The 19,197-nt window shown below is 47.7% G+C and overlaps 1 protein-coding gene across 4 annotated transcripts in view; it reads left to right on the top strand.

Moving 5' to 3' along the window:
• Nucleotides 1-19,197, top strand: part of KDM4A (lysine demethylase 4A) — a 44,759-nt gene that overhangs the window by 10,429 nt on the left and 15,133 nt on the right. For 3 of the 4 annotated variants that reach the window (XM_046006376.1, XM_046006382.1, XM_046006368.1), the window contains exons 6-12: nucleotides 1,318-1,367; nucleotides 2,125-2,228; nucleotides 2,623-2,760; nucleotides 3,451-3,698; nucleotides 4,791-4,990; nucleotides 6,035-6,411; nucleotides 16,691-16,811. In XM_046006376.1, the coding sequence (XP_045862332.1) occupies nucleotides 1,318-1,367; nucleotides 2,125-2,228; nucleotides 2,623-2,760; nucleotides 3,451-3,698; nucleotides 4,791-4,990; nucleotides 6,035-6,411; nucleotides 16,691-16,811 (1,238 nt within the window). Of the gene's footprint in view, nucleotides 1-1,317; nucleotides 1,370-2,124; nucleotides 2,229-2,622; nucleotides 2,761-3,450; nucleotides 3,699-4,790; nucleotides 4,991-6,034; nucleotides 6,412-16,690; nucleotides 16,812-19,197 lie in introns of those variants that run through there. The other variant, XR_006818424.1, reaches the window with a different exon arrangement.

Here is a 19,197-nt window from a genome sequence, read left to right as displayed (position 1 = left end):
TGTCTTTTGCCTTTTTAGTCCTAAATACCCTAAGGTTGGATTTTCATTATTCTGTAGAGAGAAGATTTTCTAGTTATTAGACGTGCCGTTTTGGTCATTGGAAGAGGGACCTCCAGAGACTTCTGGGCAAGGACCCAAGGTCCTTTGGATGACCAGCATTTTCTGCTACTCCCCATCTGTTTCATAATGAAATTATTTGGGATGAGAAATTTCTGTTGGGGAATAATCTTTAGAGTCAATTATGAAGGTTAAAGTAGACTTACTATGAGTTTCAGAATATAAAGTTTTAACAGTTTTGCAAAAATTTTAAGTGGTTATGTGGTTTCTTTTTTTTTTTTAACATTTTATTTATTTATTTGACAGAGATCACAAGTAGGGGGAGAGGCAGGCAGAGAGAGAGGAGGAAGCAGGCTCCCTGCTGAGCAGAGAGCCTGATGTGGGGCTCGATCCCAGGACCCTGGGATCATGACCTGAGCTGAAGGCAGAGGCTTTAACCCACTGAGCCACCCAGGCGCCCCCTCTCTTTTTTTTAATTGGGGCACCTGGGTGGCTCAGTCAGTTAGGTGGTGTTTTTTGTGTTTTTTTAATGAAGAATAATTTCTGTGGCATCTCACTACCCTGCAGGGTGGAGGAGTAATTAATTATTGGGTAATCAGTGTAGCTGTTATGGAGATGAAGAGAAAAATGGGCTCAGCAGCATCTGTGGGGCCTGGTCTTTGGTATCAAATCCCATTTTCACCTCGTTTTCCATTCCTCCTCTACCCTATCCCAGTTAGGCCTTTTTAGGCTGTGCCAGGAGCACTTAATGCTATCCTTTTAAAAAAAATTTTCTTTCTTTTTTTTGTTTTTAATATTTTATTTGACAGAGAGCAAGAGAGAGAATACAAGCAGGGGGAGTGGGAGAGGGAAAAGCAGGCTTCCCACCAAGCAGGGAATCCGATGCTAAGCTCGATCCCAGGACTCTGGGATCATGACCTGAGCCAAAGGTAGACACTTAGTGATGAGCCATCCAGGCGCCCCCAAATTTTTATTTCTTAAACATTATAAAGGAGAATAACGCTGATTACATACCATAAATTCTGCCTCTTGTCTCGGTAAATGAAAACATAAGAGAAACAAATTTACTTGTACTTACTTGTGGGCTCCTCCCTCCTGTCCCCCAGTAGTCTAATAAATCATTTCTCCAGACTCCTTTCTAGTTTCTGGGGTTGGGAAGTTGAAAAATCTGGTATTTCGAGCTGTTTTGAGAATGGGAAAGAGTTCCTTACCTCCTGTGATGTTCTCTGCTCAGCATCTGACCCTTCTCTGTGATTGCAGGTACTCTGTTCCCCCTGAACATGGAAAGCGGTTGGAGCGCCTTGCCAAAGGTACTGTGTCTCCTCCCTGTGCTGGGTCAGACCTCCCCGTGTGCTGTGCTCATCGTTCTAAAATGTCCGTTCTCTGGTCAGATGCTTATGTGTCCTTTCTCAGGCCTATGTATAGGGGGCGAACTGGACTGCCAGATTGGTTACCCCAGCAGAGCAGTTAAAATCAGAAACTTCCTCCATTTGTCCTGGGAGGGGACTAAGTAATTCTTTTTTTTTTTTTTTTTGACTGCTAAGTAAGTAATTCCTAGTCTTTGCCTCAGTTTTATCAGGCATGGGTTTATTTGACCAGAGATCGTGTACCATGCATATTGGGTCTTGTTCTGCTGTCGGAAACCCAAATGTGAAAATTCAGTTTTTGTGCTTTTGTTCAAGTGGATTTTAATAGATTTGTACCTCCAGCGAGTCTGTTTCTGGAGAGCTTGGGTGATCTGCACTGTGGATGTGTTACTAACGAAAGATTGAGGGATTCAGGTTAACAGAGGAAGGTCCTAAACAGTTTGAAGGCTTCTTGTAAGAACACGGCAGCTTGGGTGATCTCAGTCTCCCAAACAGAATTTGAGGACCCACGTAACAGCTTGCATGGGAGAGAGAGAGCCTAGCGGCTCACTGTAGAATCTTAGGGTTGGCCTGAAGCTAGAAGGATCTGTGGTGATTTTACCCTCCTCATCTGGATGAGATGCCCAAGGGTGTGGCATCTCCAGGGTTGAGGAGCTGGCGCGGAGCAGTGTCTTAACCCGGTCCATGTTCCTTGCAACAGGTTTTTTCCCTGGAAGTGCTCAAAGCTGCGAGGCTTTTCTCCGCCATAAGATGACCTTGATTTCCCCTTTAATGCTAAAGAAATACGGAATTCCCTTTGACAAGGTGAGCTGATTTTACATACAGAAGTCCTTCGTCTTACCCTTTCTGGTCTGTTTCACCAAGGGGCTTTAATCTAGTTCGTCCTTCTGTACCAGGCATGGGCCAGAGCTAACCTATATAGCAGTACTTTGATATACGAGGATATTAAAGGCGGAGGTACTGCAGCTTCCCAGTGCCCGAGCAGAGTCCGGTCCCCTTGAACACTGTTGATTTGGAGGAGTGGTCACTTACAGTGATGGGGTCGGATATGATAGGGCTTTGCATTTTACAAAGACCCCCAGTAGTTCTAGGACTTTCCCTGGGTTACTCAGCGAAGCTCGCGGTGCTGGAGCTCAGATGTCCAGCTGGGTAGACTTCAGCCATTTGCTGCGGCTGCTTCAAGTCCGCTCTTGTTCAGGTCACTCAAGAAGCTGGAGAATTCATGATCACTTTCCCGTATGGTTACCATGCCGGCTTTAACCATGGCTTCAACTGTGCAGAGTCTACTAATTTTGCTACCCGGCGGTGGATTGAATATGGCAAGCAAGCGGTGCTGGTAAGTCTGTCTGGTTTCTTTCTGTAACGCCGTGCCCAAAAACGTCTGGTGAGCAAATTCTTGTTAGCTACACTGGCTGGTGATTAGAACGTTCTTTGAACTGCTGGAATTCAGAAACGGAGTGACAGGAATGGGCAGAAGTACTCGCATATTGTGTTCGTCTAGAATTATAAAAATAAAAAGTTCAGGTTTGGGGCACCTCAAGTGAGGTTTCCATGCTTATGTCCATTGAGCTTGAAAACCACACCCACACACACTGGTGCTTCTTGCTTTGGCCACTGTGGGTTTTCTCTGAGAAGTTCTTCGGGTTAGGGAAGCAGGCAGGGCTGGACATGTGATGGGGAGCACCTGCTCCTGTGGGCCTGGCTGGGCTAGAACGCGGACGGAAGGCGGGCATCCACCTTCCTGGGCGTGAGTGCGGAGCTTCGTTGCGGTGTTTTTCTGTGCAGCCTGGCAAAGGGCCTGGGTGGGCGCAACCCAGTGCCGCTCATTCCTGCCTGCTCTTTCCCTGCTTCCCCCCCATGCTCGAAGGTTCCGCAAGGCCAGTCCGCTTTCAGCTGTGAGTGCCAGCAGTTTGGCTTTAAATGGGCTTGTATCTTTATTTCACTTGGGGGAAGGAGATGGAATATGGGGGTCGTGGGGAAGCCGTTAAAACGTGCTAACTGGAGCTCTCGTGGTTCCCTGGGACAGTGCTCCTGTAGGAAGGACATGGTGAAGATCTCCATGGACGTGTTTGTGAGAAAGTTCCAGCCAGAAAGGTACAAACTTTGGAAAGCTGGGAAGGACAGCACAGTTATCGACCATACTCTGCCCACACCAGAAGCAGCCGAGTTCCTTAAGGAGAGTGAACTGCCCCCAAGAGCCAGAAACGAGGAGTGTCCGGAGGAAGATGACATGGAAGGGCTTGAGGACGGAGAGGAGGGTGACTTAAAGAGAAGGTAACCTGGTGGCCCTCTGGGCCCAGCTGTTTAGAGAGAGGTGCTTGGGCAGCTTCCGTAACCTGTTGAGAGACTGTTTCTAAAGTGGGGTGTTGGAGCCACAGCTGAGGGAATTTTTTTGGTAAAGGCTCCAGAATCTTCGGAGCAAGGGCATCTAGGCTCTTTCTTACGGCCGTCACCCAGGAATGACCACATCTGTATGTGGGCCTGTAATTGGCTGGAGTGAAGGTCACATACAAAGAGAAGGTGGCTACCTCTGAGCCAGAAAAGTCATTTTATCATTGCCACCTGAGACTTTTTTAATTTATTGTCTTAAGTAGGCTCCATCCATGCCCAACTCGAACTCATCACCTCGAGATTAAGAAGTGCATGCTCGGGGCGCCTGGGTGGCTCAGTGGGTTAAAGCCTCTGTCTTTCGCTCAGGTCATGATCCCAGGGTCCTGGGATCGAGCCCCACATCGGGCTCTCTGCTTGGCAGGGAGCCTGCTTCCTCTTCTCTCTGTCTCTGCCTGCCTCTCTCCCTACTTGTGATTTCTATCTGTCAAATAAATAAATAAAATCTTTAAAAAAAAAAAAAAAAAAAAAAAAAGGAAAGAAAAAAAGAAGCGCATGCTCGACTGACTGAGCCATACAGGCACCCTGGCATATGAGGCAATTTTTACAGAGGAGAATGTCGTGGCTGGAATGAGACCCACAGGGGCTGGGGGGTGGCGGGATTGAGGTTGGCCAGTGTCCTCGATGTCTGAGCGGGAGGATCTGTCTTCTGCCTTGGGCCACACGGAGAAGAAAGGAAGACTGGTTACCAGGTAGCTGTTGTAGACCAGGAGGTCGGCCAGGTGCTCGGCGAACCTCATAAGCCTCACATCCAACCTCTGAGGGGGCTGGGGATGTTCCTTTTTCCCACTGGATGAAGTAGGCTGGGAGAGGTGAAGTCCCTTGTCTCTCCCACAGACGAGAGGTGGGACTCAAGTGTGAGGCGCAGTGGACAGGCTCTGGCCGTTCGCTCATTTTGGGTCGTGTATGATGTGGGTGAATGTATGTGGATGTGACTGTGTTTGTGGGCCCTTCAAAAGTGTGCGCTCTTCCTCACAGCCTCGCCAAACATCGTATAGGGACCAAGAGGCACCGGGTTTGTCTTGAAATACCGCAGGAGGTGAGTCAGAGTGAGCTCTTCCCCAAGGAGGAGCTGAGTTCCGGACAGTACGATGTGGCGGAGTGCCAGGCTGCCCTCGCTCCCGTGAGGCCCACCCACAGCTCCGTGCGGCAAGTCGAGGATGCTCTTCCCTTCCCAGGTCTGTTGGCTGTGATGTTTTTCCCACAGCGTCACTGGGCTCTGTTGTGGGTTAGATGCCATGTTGTGTGCAGGGTCCCAGGTGTTGGGGGCGATGGGTCTGTGGGCAGAGAGTGGTAGTGGAGTGTGAGAATGGCTGTGAGGAGCTCTTTGGAGAGGGGCATGCTCGGTGGAAGGTAAGGGAAGTACTGCCTCCTTCTGCCTGATGAAGGGTCGGGGAGACACTGAAGGTCGGGAAAGTGATGCTGAACCAACTCTTAGGAGAGAGGTTGGAGTTTTCCAGGCAGGCAGAGAGTCGGGGCACCCAAAGGGGAGTAGGCAGGGGCGCCAGCCTGGAGGTCTGAAACCACATGAGCTATTGGGGAGCTGGTGGTGATTTCCTGTAACTGGAATACAGGGGTGGGAAGGGTAGAAGACAGCGGTGCTAGCAGGAGATGAGGCTGGAGAAGTAGCAATGAGACGGTGAGGGGATTGGCTGCCATCTTAGAGTTTGCTCTCCTGGGGGCTTGAGGGGCTACTTGGATTTTAGGAAGGAAGTGGTGTGGGCAGCTGCTCTACCCACTGGGATGGTGGTTGGGGGGGCTTGGGTGAGCTTCGAGTGAGGCTTTGCGGATCTGTTCGGAGGCTGCCTTGGTGCACCTGCTGGTAGCTGGACGGCATTGTGGAGCGGGGCCCTGGAGCCCGGCTGCCTCTGTTCAGCACATGCTCTAGCTTGGGGTCGCCAGGCCTGCTGCATTCAGGCCTTGGTTTCTGCAGGTGACTTCTGAGGGTCTGTTGTGTGCCAGGTTGTGCTCCGTAGTAGACACAGAACCCTGGAGATAGGTGGTAGGTAGGCTGCCTACAGTCCACGGGACAAACCTGGAGGCCCTGTGGGGCTGAACAGTCAGTCCCAGATCACACAGTGACCCTGCAGGTGACAGAGCCCGAATCGGAAGCTGCACTGTACTTGCCACCTGTGTTTCTCTGTGCTTTGCCCCTTTGCTTTTCACTGGCTTCAGATGTGCACGGGGAAGTTGGCTCTGGCCAACGTGTGTGTGTGTTTCAGATTATTCTGACTCCTCTGAAGTCAAATTTGAAGAGCTTAAAAACGTCAAACTAGAAGAGGAGGATGAGGAGGAAGAGGAGGAACAAGAAGCAGCTGCCTTGGATCTTTCTGTGAATCCTGCTTCTCTAGGGGGACGCCTTGTCCTCTCAGGTTCGAAAAAGAAATCATCTTCTAGCCTGGGCTCCGGCTCTTCTCGGGATTCTATTTCTTCTGATTCAGAAACCAGTGAGCCTCTGTCCTGCCGAGCCCAAGGGCAATCGGGAGTTCTCACTGTGCACAGCTATGCCAAAGGGGACGGCAGGATCACCGTGGGAGAGCCCTGCACGAGGAAGAAAGGGGGCACCACCGGAAGTATCAGTGAGCAGGAGCTGGCAGAGGTAAGGGCTCTGGGCAGCGCTGCAGAGGACAAGCTCCCTGGCTGGGGTCCTGCGGAGGGGGACATCTGCTGTGGGGGTGGGGGTGCTTGCTACAGGCATCCAAGATGGCAGGAGAGACCGTCAGAATGGGCCTCCAGTCTGCAGTGTCAAGCAGAAAGCCGGGTGGCACTGTTTGACTTCGTTTGTTCTTTGCTGGGAGTTCCTTTTCTCTTGCCCCTGTGTGACTGTTCCAGAGAATCCAGGCGTCTTAATGACAGCTGCAGATCTCCAGCTGTTGGACACACCTGCCGACCCCACCTGCTGTGGAGGCATGAGGGTTAGAGTGGCAGTGGTTGCAGCCCAGATGTCTGTGGGTGGGGACGCGATGGCCTTTCATACCTGAAAATTCAAGGTTTTTTTTCCCTTAAAATCTTGACTGCCTTGTAGCCACCCATGGGAGTTCTCCCTCTCCTCCCCACTCCATACATTCTTCATCTCCCAGGACAGCAGTATTGATAGAGCATCTTTTCGGAGACCAGGATGAATTCCCAAAGCCATGAATGTGAATGTTCAGGCTTTCTTCCAGAACATGCTGTCATCAAAAGCTGTTTTGTGTAAAAAGGCTCTCTGTGGAACTGAGTGGGACACAGCAGAGCCGTTTCGAATGCAGCCAGACTCACGCCTACCCTATTTGACTCCCCAGCTTCACAGCTTATGGGTCAAGTTGTAGTCTTGAGTGGGGCTGGGGTGGGGTTGAAGTCGGTGCAGAAAAGTTTTAGTTATTTCCCATTTCCTTGCCTTTACCTTTGAAAAATTGGTCTTTGAGAAGTTTTTATTATGAGATGTTTTGAAAGTCTGTGCAAATGGAGAACCATCCCCAGCCCTAATGTATACTCATTGTCTCCGGATGTTAGCATTTCGCCTCTTGGCTTTCTCTGTTCTTGGCTGAAGTACTAACCCCGAACCTGGGTTTTCCGAGTAGAGGATGGTTGTGGTTGGTTTGTCCCTTGTCTTTCCTTTCTGTCTTCCCTCAGTCTCAGGGCTCAGTTTCTGTAGATCTCCTTTTCTACCGCATGCCCCTCCTTCCGTCTGGGTGGGTGCAGGCCGCTGAGCTGAGGACCTCATTGCCTCTCGTGGCTGCTGTCTGCTCTCCTGCGACAGCTTCCACAGAGGTTGCTTTCCACCTTGGACACCAGAACTCCTTATGGTCCCTGATGCTACATCAGAGCCATTCTTCTTCGCAAAGCTCTTGGGTCCTCATTGACCCTGCTGTTGCGCTGTAGGTCACATTGTCCTCAAGCAGCGTCCCCCTGACTTTCTTGCCTCTGGTTCCTGTCACAACCACAGAAGCAGCTAACGATAGCAGAGAGTTACTATACACTAAATACTTTATCCACATGGTTTAGACTGTATGTTACTGGTAAGTTAATCTTACCAGTGAGAGGCAAGTTGTCTCTCTGTGTTTGGTGGGAGGAGCCAACAAGTAATACCCATCTTTTTTCCTCCCAAATTAGGATCCAGTTAAGGAATGGATGCAGGAGTCAGGCATATGGAGCTCGGAATGTTACTTCATTATCACTTAAAATGATTGAAGGGGGTGACTTTTAACCTATGGCCTAATGGCTCTGCAGCTCATTTAACCTCAGTGAGACAGGTTACCCACCTACTCCCCAGGCAGCCATGGAGGACGCAGACCTCTCATAGTGGCTGAATGTTTTCAACTTGCCTTTCATGTGTGGAGGACACAGACCTGAGGGTACTCCCTCCGCCAGAGGCAGACCCCGACATGGTAAAACTCACTAAGGTCCAGGGACTGGGGAAAAAAGCCGGGAGACCTTCCATGTGGAGATACGCCGGGAGAAGGAGGTCTGATGTGCCTCTTACTCCTGCTCAAAACCATGAGTGCCTTCCTGGCTCCTTTTTTATATCTGTATGGCCGTTTTTTTTTTTTTTTAAGATTTTAGTGATTTATTTGGCAGAGATCACAAGTAGGCAGAGGGGCAGGCAGCGAGAGGGGAGGAAGCAGGCTCCCTGCCGAGCAGAGAGCCTGATGTGGGGCTTGATCCCAGGACCCCGAGATCATGACCTGAGCCGAAGGCAGAGGCTTAACCCACTGAGCCACTCAGGCGGCCTTCTGTATGGTCTTCTTAGCTGTACAGTCTGATGGTAATAACCATTCTCCACTGCATCGCCACCCGGCCCCCTGCCCGCACCCTCCTGGATGTACTGCCTCTTTTTTTTTTTTTTTTTAGGATTTTATTTACTTATTTGAGAGAGGGAGAGAGCATGAGTAGAGGGTAGGAGCAGAGAGAGGGACAAGCAGACTCCCAACTGAATATGGAGCCTGATGTGGGGCTCGATCCAGGGACTCCTGAAATCATGACCTGAGCCACAATCATACACTCAACCAGCGAGGCACCCAGGTGCCCCTGTGCTGCCATCTTTGAACTACTTCACAAAATAACTTGGCTGCTCTGCCTCTTTGCTTTAAAACTCTGTAATCACATACAGCATGCCTACTCGGGGCTAGGACTGTGTCTTCAGGGAGCTCAGAGTCTAGATGTGAACAAATATATCCACTCCTTCGGGATAACTGTTGTAGTCCAAGTGGAAGAATTAGCAGCTCAGCCTGGGGTTAGGGTTAAGAGAATGGGGAGACTGCAGAGAAGCAAGCCTTCTAGCTAGGCTGAAGGTTTGCAGGAGTGTGCACAGTGGCTGGATGGAAATGGGGAGGGGAATCCAGGAGAGGAGTGTGTTCTAAATGGTGATGGTCACACATGCCAGGGTCAAAGCATTTGCAGAGTTTGGTTGGTCGCAGGCGAATGGGTGTGGAGAGGGCCTTGGGAGGTGCTGTGGAGGGTCTGCCTGTGTGCCATGAAGCAGCTTGACTTTGGATGGTTCACTGCCATGTGTTTCTGGAGATTGGAGCATTCTAGAATACATTTTTAAGTGCACAAAGCTGCACGTGGAGTCATAAAGTGAATCCACAGATGCTCCTGGCTGGGGCTTGACGGTTGTCAGTACTTGGCCATGCTTGCTTCACTTCTCCTTTTGTCATTTGAAGCACTCCTGTTGTATTTGTTCTTTACATTTTAGGTTGATTTGTTTTTAATTGTGCTAAAGTATACTTGACATAAAATCTGTCATTTCAACCGCTTTTTCGTGTACAGTTCAGTGGCCTCCTGTGCCTTCTTGTGTATTGTGTGGCCATCAGCAGGCTGCAGGCGGCTTTGAGGTGGGAGGTGGCAGGGAGTCCTCGACACACGTCTGTCCTGGAACAGTTCTCTTGCTGATTGGAGCCCAGCCCTTTTCAAAAGTCACTACTCGCAGAAACCTTTCGTTGCTTGCCATCTGCATGCCCTCCTACCTCAAACCCTGGCAGCACTTGGCTGCCTTTTTACAACAGTGTGTCTTAATCTCTGGACAGTTGTCCTAGGCCGGGGAAGGCAAACTGCCAGGAGCCAGGCCCTGTGCCACACCAGCCTGGGTTCTTTGGGCACCAGCATGGTCTTGGATCTTGGCCCATGAGCCTTCTGTAAACGTGGAAGGAACGAATGGAAGTTTAGTTTTAGTAGGAAACTGACATCAGGATTGTTTGGGTTGGAATGGGGGACTGACAGTCAAGGGTTGGGGCAGAAGCTGAACCACTTTATCCACCCTTGGAGAGGTCTAATGGCATTCTAGCTGTATTTGGAAGTAGCTAGGTTTTGAAGAGCACCCTTGTGGCCCTCCTGCCCCCACTTTGAGCATCCCACATGCTGTAATTCGGGCCTCTTGCTGTTCAGTTAATGTGCTACTCTATGTCAAGGGCCCTGGTAAAAGCACCCAGGTTGACTGACTGCTGAAGCACCAGAGCCACAGTGATGTGTCTGTTGTAACATTTCCTGTTAGTTTTAGCTGCTTTGAAAAAGTTCCCAAAACAAGGAGGGAGTAGTTGGCTGTTCTCTGTTCAGGACAAACCCCATTAAGAACATTGACCTTGACCTGGTGCCTGACGTTAGAAAAGGGGGAACAGAGAACTCAGGAGCCTGAGCACTAGCTTTTGTAGGCAGGGGCCTGGGAGACGCTACCTGCTGTCACACCCCATCCTCCCAAAGAACCCGTGGTGGGGGCAGATTTCAGTGCTCCCACTCAACGAGTGGGACACTACTTGCCTGGGCTCACACAGCTAGTGGCTAGAGCTAGGGTTGGAACCCAGTCCTTGCTGCTGCATAGTGAAGGAATTTAGAAGTTGGAGCATATCTTAGGGAGGAAGGCCATGCAGAGACCACAGAGCAGGAGGAGTAGTTAGGCCGGAGGATGAGAAAATGTGGAAAGGTATTTAACTATTTGAATAGATCTGACTACTTTGGTCAGAGGCAACGGGACAATAATGGAAAGGACAGAGGCTTGAGACTCACACACCAAGTCCACCTCTGGGTGGGCCATGAGCTCCTTGAGGCCGGGGATTGTGTGTTGCCGGTGTCTGCATTGCCGCCGCCCAAGGACGGTATGCTGGGTGCACAGGCTGGCCTGCAGGAGGCAGTCAGAACAAACGGGGCTGGAGACTGGCATCTTCTTTCCCAGAGCTACCTTCTGGTGTTCTTGGTCTTGACCCCTCTGACCCCTCTACTTCTCCCAGCATTTGGACCTCCTAAATGACCTGTTTCTATCTCCTACCCCATGCTCATTTCCTATTGCCGCTTTTTACAAGTTCCCAAAAACTGAGAGTCTGAGGCCAGTACAGATTTATTATCTTCCAGTTCTTCAGGAATCTGACATGGGAGGCTCCAGAGGGAGACGCCTTGTCTTGCCCAGCTTCTTCAGGCTGCTCACTTTCCTTGGCCCGGGGCCTTTTTCTTCTGTCTACAAAAGCAGCCACATTGGCCAAGTCGTGCTCACACCACGTCACTCAGACACCAAGTCTTCTGCTTCTGTCTTCATTATTAAGGACTGTTTGGTTATACTGGGCCTGCCCAGAGAATCTAGGATAATCTCACTATTTTACCCGATGAGCAAACTTAATAATGTTTTGTCCTGTCAACATAGCATTCACAGGGATTAGAACTGAACATCTCTGGGGGACCGTTACTCTGTCTGTCGAAGGCTTAGTATCTCTCCTCTCACAGGCTGCTTCGCTCTCTGCCTGTAAAACCGTATGCAGGGGCGCCTGGGTGGCTCAGTGGTTAAGTGTCTGCCTTTGGCTTAGGTCATGATCCCAGGATCAAGTCCCATGTCAGGTTCCCACTTCTCCCTCTCCAGCTCACCTGTGTTTGTTTTCCCTCTCACTGTCTCTCTTTGTTATAAATAAATAAAAACCTTTTTAAAAAAAATCGTATGTAGGGGCGCCTGGGTGGCTCAGTGGGTTAAAGCCTCTGCCTTCAGCTCAGGTCATGATCCCAAGGTACTGGGATCGAACCCCGCATCAGGCTCTCTGCTCAGCAGGGAGCCTGCTTCCTCCTCTCTCTCTGCCTGCTTCTCTGCCTGCTTGTGATCTCTGTCTGTCAAATAAATAAATAAAATCTTTAAAAAAAAATCCTGACACCTCCCAGTTTCTGTGTCCTTTGACCCCTTCCTGCTCCGCTCTTAGGCATCCCTTGCCACTGTGCCGTTCTCCTTGCTTTCTGTATTCTTCCTGTGTTCTCTGTGGCTGGATCTCTTTTCTGTTTTCTTTCCTTTCCTTTTCTTTTCTAAAGATTTTATTTATTTGAGAGATACTGAGAGCAAGAGCAGGAAGCAGAGGGAGCAGGCTCGATCCCACGATGTGGATATCATGACCTGAGCTGAAGGCAGATGCTTAATCTGCTGAGGCACCCACATGCCCCTGGATCTCCCTTTACTCTTCCTCCTCCTATTCCGGAAGGCTTGTTCTACATTCAGTTTATCTTCCACTGCTAATATCCACTCCCATGGTTTCAATTCTGAACCGGATTCTCAGCGTCCCTAAATCTATAGGTCTTGCTCTGACTTGGGGTTCTGACCCTCAGGCTAATTTCTTCTTGCTCCATTGGGTGTTTCCAGAGAAACAGGGCAGGTGATGGTGCCTATCACGTTTAACTTGGCTTTTTTTTTTTTTTTTTTTTAACTTGGCTTGTTACTCCTCCCCCTTCATCCTCGAGAATCCTCTTAAGTCTCTCTCACCTTGATGAGACCGGAAATCCCATCATTTCTGGTTCCTTTTATATTTTCTTACTTCTGGTCTCTGCCACTGCCACATCCCAGATATAGGCCTGTTATCTAGGTGGTCTTTGAAGGCAGAATGTAAGAAGATTATTGGGATGCAGAAATAATGGGACTTTATTTATTTATTTACTTACTTGTTTTACCTCAAGTAAACTGTGCCACACCTGGGGCTTAAACTCACAACCCTAAGATCAAGAGTCCTGTGCTCTACTGACTTAGCCAGCCAGGCTCCTCATTGGAATTCTACTTTTATCTTTATCTTTTTTTAGTCTTTTTTTTTTTTTTTTTTAATTAAGATTTATTGGGGCTTCCAGGTGGCTCAGTCAGTTAAGCATCTGCCTTCGGCTTGGGTCATGATCCCAGAGTCCTGGGACTGAGCCCCACATGGGGCTTCCTGCTCAGCAGGGAGCCTGCTTCTCCCTCTCCCTCTGCCTGTTGCTCCCCCTGCTTGTGCGCTTGTGCTTTCTGTCAAATAAATAAAATCTTTAAAAATATATATTTATTTTATTTGAGAGAGAGCACACATGTGCATGGCAGTGAGTGGAGGGGATTAGGGGCAGAGGGAGAGAGTATCTGAAGTAGACCCTGTGCTGAGCCCAGAGTTCACTGAAAGGCTCAATCTCATGACCCTGATATCACAACTTGAGCAGAAACCAGTAGTTGAATGCTTAAGCAGCTACACTACCCAGGTGCCTTTATAGTCTGTTCTTGTTTCAAAATGTACACGAGCACATTGGTGTATGTAATTTGTTAGTATGGTGGGAGTGCATGTCCCTAGAGTTTTTTTTTTATCCCATGGTAGCTCTGTGAAATAAATTTGAGTCTAGTTTTCCAGTTTGTTTCAGCCAAAGAACCCTTTCTTTAAGTAAAATCTTACTCATTTAAAAAGTATAAATCAGGGGCACCTGGGTGGCACAGTCATTTAAGTGTCTGCCTTCAGCTCAGGTCTTGATCTCAGGGTTCTGGGATTGAGCCCCACATCAGGCTCCCTGCTCAGTGGGGAGTCTGCTTCTCTCCCTCTGCTGTGCGTATGACTCATGCTCTCTCGAGCGTGATTGCTTGCTCTCTCTCTCTCAAATAAAATCTTTTAAAAAACGTATAAATCAAAAGCAGGGCTGTTTTGGTTGGAGGCTCTTGAACTTTTTATTTTAAAAGATTTTATATATTTGACAGAGAGAGAGCGCGCTTCAGCAGGGGGAGTGGCAGAGGGAGAGGCAGAAGCAGACTCTCCGCTGAGCAGGGAGCCTGGTGCAGGGCTCGATCCCAGGACCCCGGGATCACGACCCGAGCCTATGCTTAATGACTGAGCCACCCAGGCACCCCCAAGGGGCCTTCTTGATGTGCACTTGGGAAATTATTGGTTTAGCCTGGTTTAACTCGACTGAGCACCTGGGGTCTCTGAATTAGTATTTTTAAAATATTTTTTGGGTAAATATGCAGTAGTGTGATTACTGGGTTGTCAGGTAATGTTTTTAATTTTTTTAAGAACTGCCATATTGTTTTCTACAGTGGCTACCCAGTTGCATTCCCATTAACAGCAAAAGGGTTCGTTTTTCTCCATGTCTTCATCGATACCTGATTCTTGTGTTAATTTTTGCCATCCTAACAGGTGTGAAGTGATACCTTGTCATGGTTTTGATCTGTATTTCTGTAATGATGAGTAATGTTGAGCATCTTGTCATGTGTCTGTTGGCCATTTGGGTGTTTTCTTTAGAGAAATGTCTGTTCTCCTGTCTTCTGCTCAGTTTTAATTGGATTATTTGGTTTTGGGTTATTGTTGGGTTTTGGGTATTTATGTTATAGGAGTTCTCTATGTATTTTGTATACTAACCCTTTATCGGATATATTTTTTGCAAGTGTCTTCTCTGATTCCGTAGGCTGCCTTTTAATTTTGTTGATTGTTTTCTTCGCTGTGCAGAAGTTTTTTATTTTGATGTAGTCCCAATTGGTTATTTTTGCTTTTGTTTCCCTTGCCTCAGGAGAGACCTATCTAGAACAAAGTTGTTGCGGCCAGTGTCAGAGAAATTACTGCCTGTGCTCCTTTCTAGAATTTTTATGGTTTTAGGTCTTTAATGCATTTTGAATTAATTTTTGTGTCTGATATAAGAAATTGGTCCAGTTTCATTCTTTTGCCTGTGACTGTCCAGTTTTCCCAACACCATTTGTTGAAGAGACTGTCTTTTCCCTGTGGCATATTTTTATATTATTAATAAGTTGAATCTTAGTTGACTATATAGTTGTGGGTTTATTCTTGGATTTTCTGTGCCATTGATCTGTGAGTCTGTGTGCCATTAACATACTCTTTTGATTACGGCATCTTTGTAACATAACTTGAAGTCTAGTATTGGGATGCCTCTAGCTTTTTCTTTTTCAAAATTGTTTCAGCTACTAGGGGCCTTTTGTGGTTCCATTCAAATGTGAGGATTGTTCTAGTTCTGTGAAAAATGCTCTTGCTATTTTGATAGCGATTACATTAACTGTGTAGATTGTTCTGGGTAGTGTAGACATTTTAACAGAGTTTGCCCTTCCAATTCATGAGCATGGAATGAATGCCTTTTCATTTCTTTGTGTTGCCTTCAGTTTTTTTTTTTTCATCAGTGTTTTGTTTTGTTTTTTTTTAATTTTTATTAATTTTTTTTCATCAGTGTTTTCTATTTTTCAGGGTACAGGTCTGTCACTTCTTTGGTTAAGTTTATTTCTAGGTATCTTATTATTTTGTTGTAATTGTAAAGGGGATTGTTTTCTTAGTTTCTCTTTCTGCTGCTTCATTATTGATGTATAGAAATGCAGATTTCTGTAGGTTGATTTTGTATCCTGTGACTTTATCAGTTCTAGCAGTTTTTTGGTGCGTCCCGGGTTTTCTATATATATGGTATCGTGTCATCTGTAAGTGGTGAAAATTTTACTACTTCCTTATCAGTTTGGGTGCCTTTTATTTCTTGTCTGATTGCTGTGGCTAGGACTTCCGGTATTGGGTTTTGTTTTTTTTTTTAATTTAATTTATTTATTTGACAGACAGAGATTGCAAGTAGACAGAGAGGCAGGCAGAGAGAGGAAGGGAAGCAGGCTCCCGGCTGAGCAGAGAGCCCGATGTGGGGCTCCATCCCAGGACCCCGGGATCATGACCTGAGCTGAAGGCAGAGGCTTTAACCCACTGAGCCACCCAGGCGCCCCTCGGTATTGTTGAATAAAGTGAGGAGACTGGACATCCTTATTCTTGTTCCTGACCTTAGAGGAAAAGCTCTATTTTTTTTCCCATTGAGGATGTTAGATGTGGATTTTTCATATATGGCCTTTATTATGTTGAGTTATATTCCCTCTAAGCTTACTCCGTTGAGGGTTTTGATCATGAATGGGTATTGTCCTTTGTCAAGTGCTTTTTCTGAGAGGACGACCGAGTTTTAAATACATTGATTGGAAAGAAACTCATGTGGTATTACTAACTCTGTGTTGTACATCCTAAACCTAATTGCATTTGCTCCGCCATTATCTAAATACAGTGCTAATTACATTGACTTTTGCTTTTGTAGCTAGGCCAGAGTTTTAGATGTGCACTCTGTCCTGTTTCAACAAGGAAACTAACTGAGGAATGAACAGTATCAGCTAGAGCTGAGGGCTTCACAGCCCGTCAGGAGAGGCTGGCCTATTTTACTTTAGTGGGTCAGCTGTTCCTCACCCCTTTGGATGTCCTCTAGCTTTACAAGTCCAATGGCCTAGCTGCCTGGCTCTTTGTGACAGGTGCTGCTGCCCTTCTGGTCCAAGAAAAGGGGCACCTCGTTTCTCTGGGGCTCTAGGAGACGCAGTCTCATGACTGTGAGCTTAAGGGAGGGGGCGTGGCATTCTTGTAGAGTACATTTATTTTTGGTACATTTGTTTCAGGCTGCTTCTGAGAGGAACAGGAGCCACACTTGCGAGGCACAAATTTTGCCCTAAAATGTTTACATAATCCTAGTTTAGATTAGTTTACATGGTACTGTCGTTTTGGTTTTTCCAAAGCCAGGTGTGTTCCGTTTGGCTTTATATTTCTTTGTGTCTCTCTGTGCCTGTCCTTTCCCTTGCCTTTCATTGTAAGACCAACTTCTGCTGTGTCCCGAAGTGGAGGCAAGACCAATTTGATTTCTTCTTGTGCTTTGCTCAGGTGGCAGATGAATACATGTTTTCCCTGGAGGAGAATAAGAAGTCCAAGGGCCGTCGTCAGCCCTTAAGCAAGCTCCCCCGCCATCACCCACTCGTGTTGCAGGATTGTGTCAGTGATGATGGTAAGTGTTGTTTTCCCTCCTCACCAGGAAGAGGAAAGTGTTTCACCCCATTAGGACTCGCACTGACAGGACATCGGGAGGCCAGCTGAGTGTCAGCGGTGGGCCAGTGGCTTAGCTCTTCTCCCAGGTACTCCGCAAAGAGGACAGGATCTCACTTGATGCTTAATTTGTAATCGTGTTTCTTTGTACGTCTGTGTATCTTGGAATGTGTCTAATACAGGATGATCGCATGCAGGGTTTTCTCTTTCTCTGTTAGGAGGTACAGGCTGATTTTTCTGGATAGCACTTCTGTCAATGATGCCAAGCCCAATGCTGAATGTGTAGCTACAAAGATAACTAAGATATGTCCATGCCCTCAAAAAGCTCACAAGGTAGTGGGGCAAACTGACAGGTAAACAGATCCAAAGAAAGGAGATGTTAAACAGTGCAGAAGGGTGCGCAAAGAGAGATTCAGAGGGAGCCGTTCATTTAAATGGCCAGGTCAGGGTGTGCTGGGTGGGGCCAGAGTGAGGTTGGGGGAGACTGAAGAGGGAGGCCTTGCTCTGGTGGGTTTTAAGTGGCCAGACTGACATTAAAAGGATTGCTCCTATTGACTGCATCTTGAGAATGGCTTTGAGGGCAACAGATGGGCTTTTGTCTTGGTTCCAAGAGACGGGAGGGTATGAAGCAGGATGATGGTGGTAAGGATGGTGGAGGGATGTAGTGAAGGTGTTGGGAGCACAAAGTCAGTTGGGTTTGGGGGTTGGGTGTAGACCTGTGAGTGTGGTAGGGACTGGAGAAACCTGAGTTCCGTGCCTCCTTGCCTTCTAGCTTTGGTTAGGATTAGAAACCTTTGTTCAGTGTCTGTGGAGGATGTGGACTTGGGGCCAAGCAGAGGTGGTATATGATACCTTTTTAGAAAAAATTATTCAGAATGGGTCACCTTGATGATGGCTCAGTTGGTTAAATGTCTGACTCTTGATTTCAGCTCAGATCATGATCTCAAGGGTCATAGGATAGAGCCTTGCGCCAGGCCCTGCACTCAGCGGGGTCTGCTTGAGATTCCTTTCCTTTTGCTCTCCCTCTGCCCCCAACCCATGTGCTTGCTTTCTCTCTCTCAAATAACATCTAAGCGGGGTGATTTTTGGCCACTCGTGTTTTGTAAACAGAGCCTGTCACTGTGTTAGTTTTTCTCTTGTGATTGGGAGGCCATTTCTGTTTCTTCTATTCTATCTTGGTCACTCTTGTTTTGGCCAGGGTAAGGAAAATACCTTTGGTTTTGGCACCGTGGTTCCTGGCTGGGGCTGGTCGATGGGGCTCGTAGGGGCTGATTTTAGTTGTCTGTAGTGGCCTCACGACGTTACAGTGTACTTCACTGAGGTCACACACATGGCGCCTGCCAGGTATCATTAGAGTCAACGTGACTCTGAAGGCCGAGTAGGTAACTTTGTACACTGAGCCGGAGTTGCCAGAAATGAACAAGTAAATGGGCAACTAGTGCAGGTGTGTACCAGAGTGTTCCTTGGGCTGCTCTGCATAGATCTGTGCAGGGCCTCTTCAGAGTGGTTCTATCTTGGAAGCAGTGGGATCACTGGAGGGGTTGTAGCTGGGGATTCCTAATGCCCGCACAGAGCATGATACAGTGATCCCATGGAGGGCATCACGTGGTGTGGCTAGCACAGAGCTGGGCTCCTGTCAGGTGCTGCTTACTTGGACCTTTTTTTGGACTCATTTGCCAAAGAAGGACATCCCAAATGTAACCTCTTGTACTTGCCTCACTTGGGAGCATTTGGAGAAACACGTGGATTAGTTTATTTCAATATTTGTGGTTCTTTTTACCAAAGACTGTCTTCATTGACCCATAATCTTAGAGTTACAGTGTTTTCCTACCTCCTTGACCTTGCTTCTGTTGGAATCGGGTGGGCTCTGCCCATCTCACTGATTTAAGGGGAACTGGAAAGTGTGCACTTTTACCCAGTCCATCTTGTTTTGCCAGCACAGTTTTTTGTTTTCTGTTCAGCACTGTGTCTCTTTCTTTTGGTAAGGTGGCACCCAGAGAGGATTTTCCTTCCTTAGGCACTGCTGAGGCCCGATGAATCATATGCTCTGCTGGCTAGGGTAATGAAGAGATGCAGATTTGTCATACAGACTAGAGGTCTGGGAAAGACCACATAGTAAATATTTCAGGCTTTTCACCTTCTGTTACATACTCTTCTTTCTTTCTTTCCCCGAATCTTTTAAAGATAGAAAAAATTCTAAGTTCCCCAAGTGGATCGCATTTGTCCTGTGGGCCATTGTGTGCTAGGCCTTGGTCTAGACTCAAAGTGCTACATCCTTTGTCTGGGAAAGAGGGTTTGTCTTGGTCGCAGTCTACTCTCATCCTCCGAGCAGAGCCAGGATGGTTGGG

This window comes from Meles meles, chromosome 1 (assembly GCF_922984935.1).
Source record: "Meles meles chromosome 1, mMelMel3.1 paternal haplotype, whole genome shotgun sequence".
NCBI lineage: Eukaryota > Metazoa > Chordata > Mammalia > Carnivora > Mustelidae > Meles > Meles meles.
This window is presented reverse-complemented; position numbering and strand designations above follow the sequence as displayed.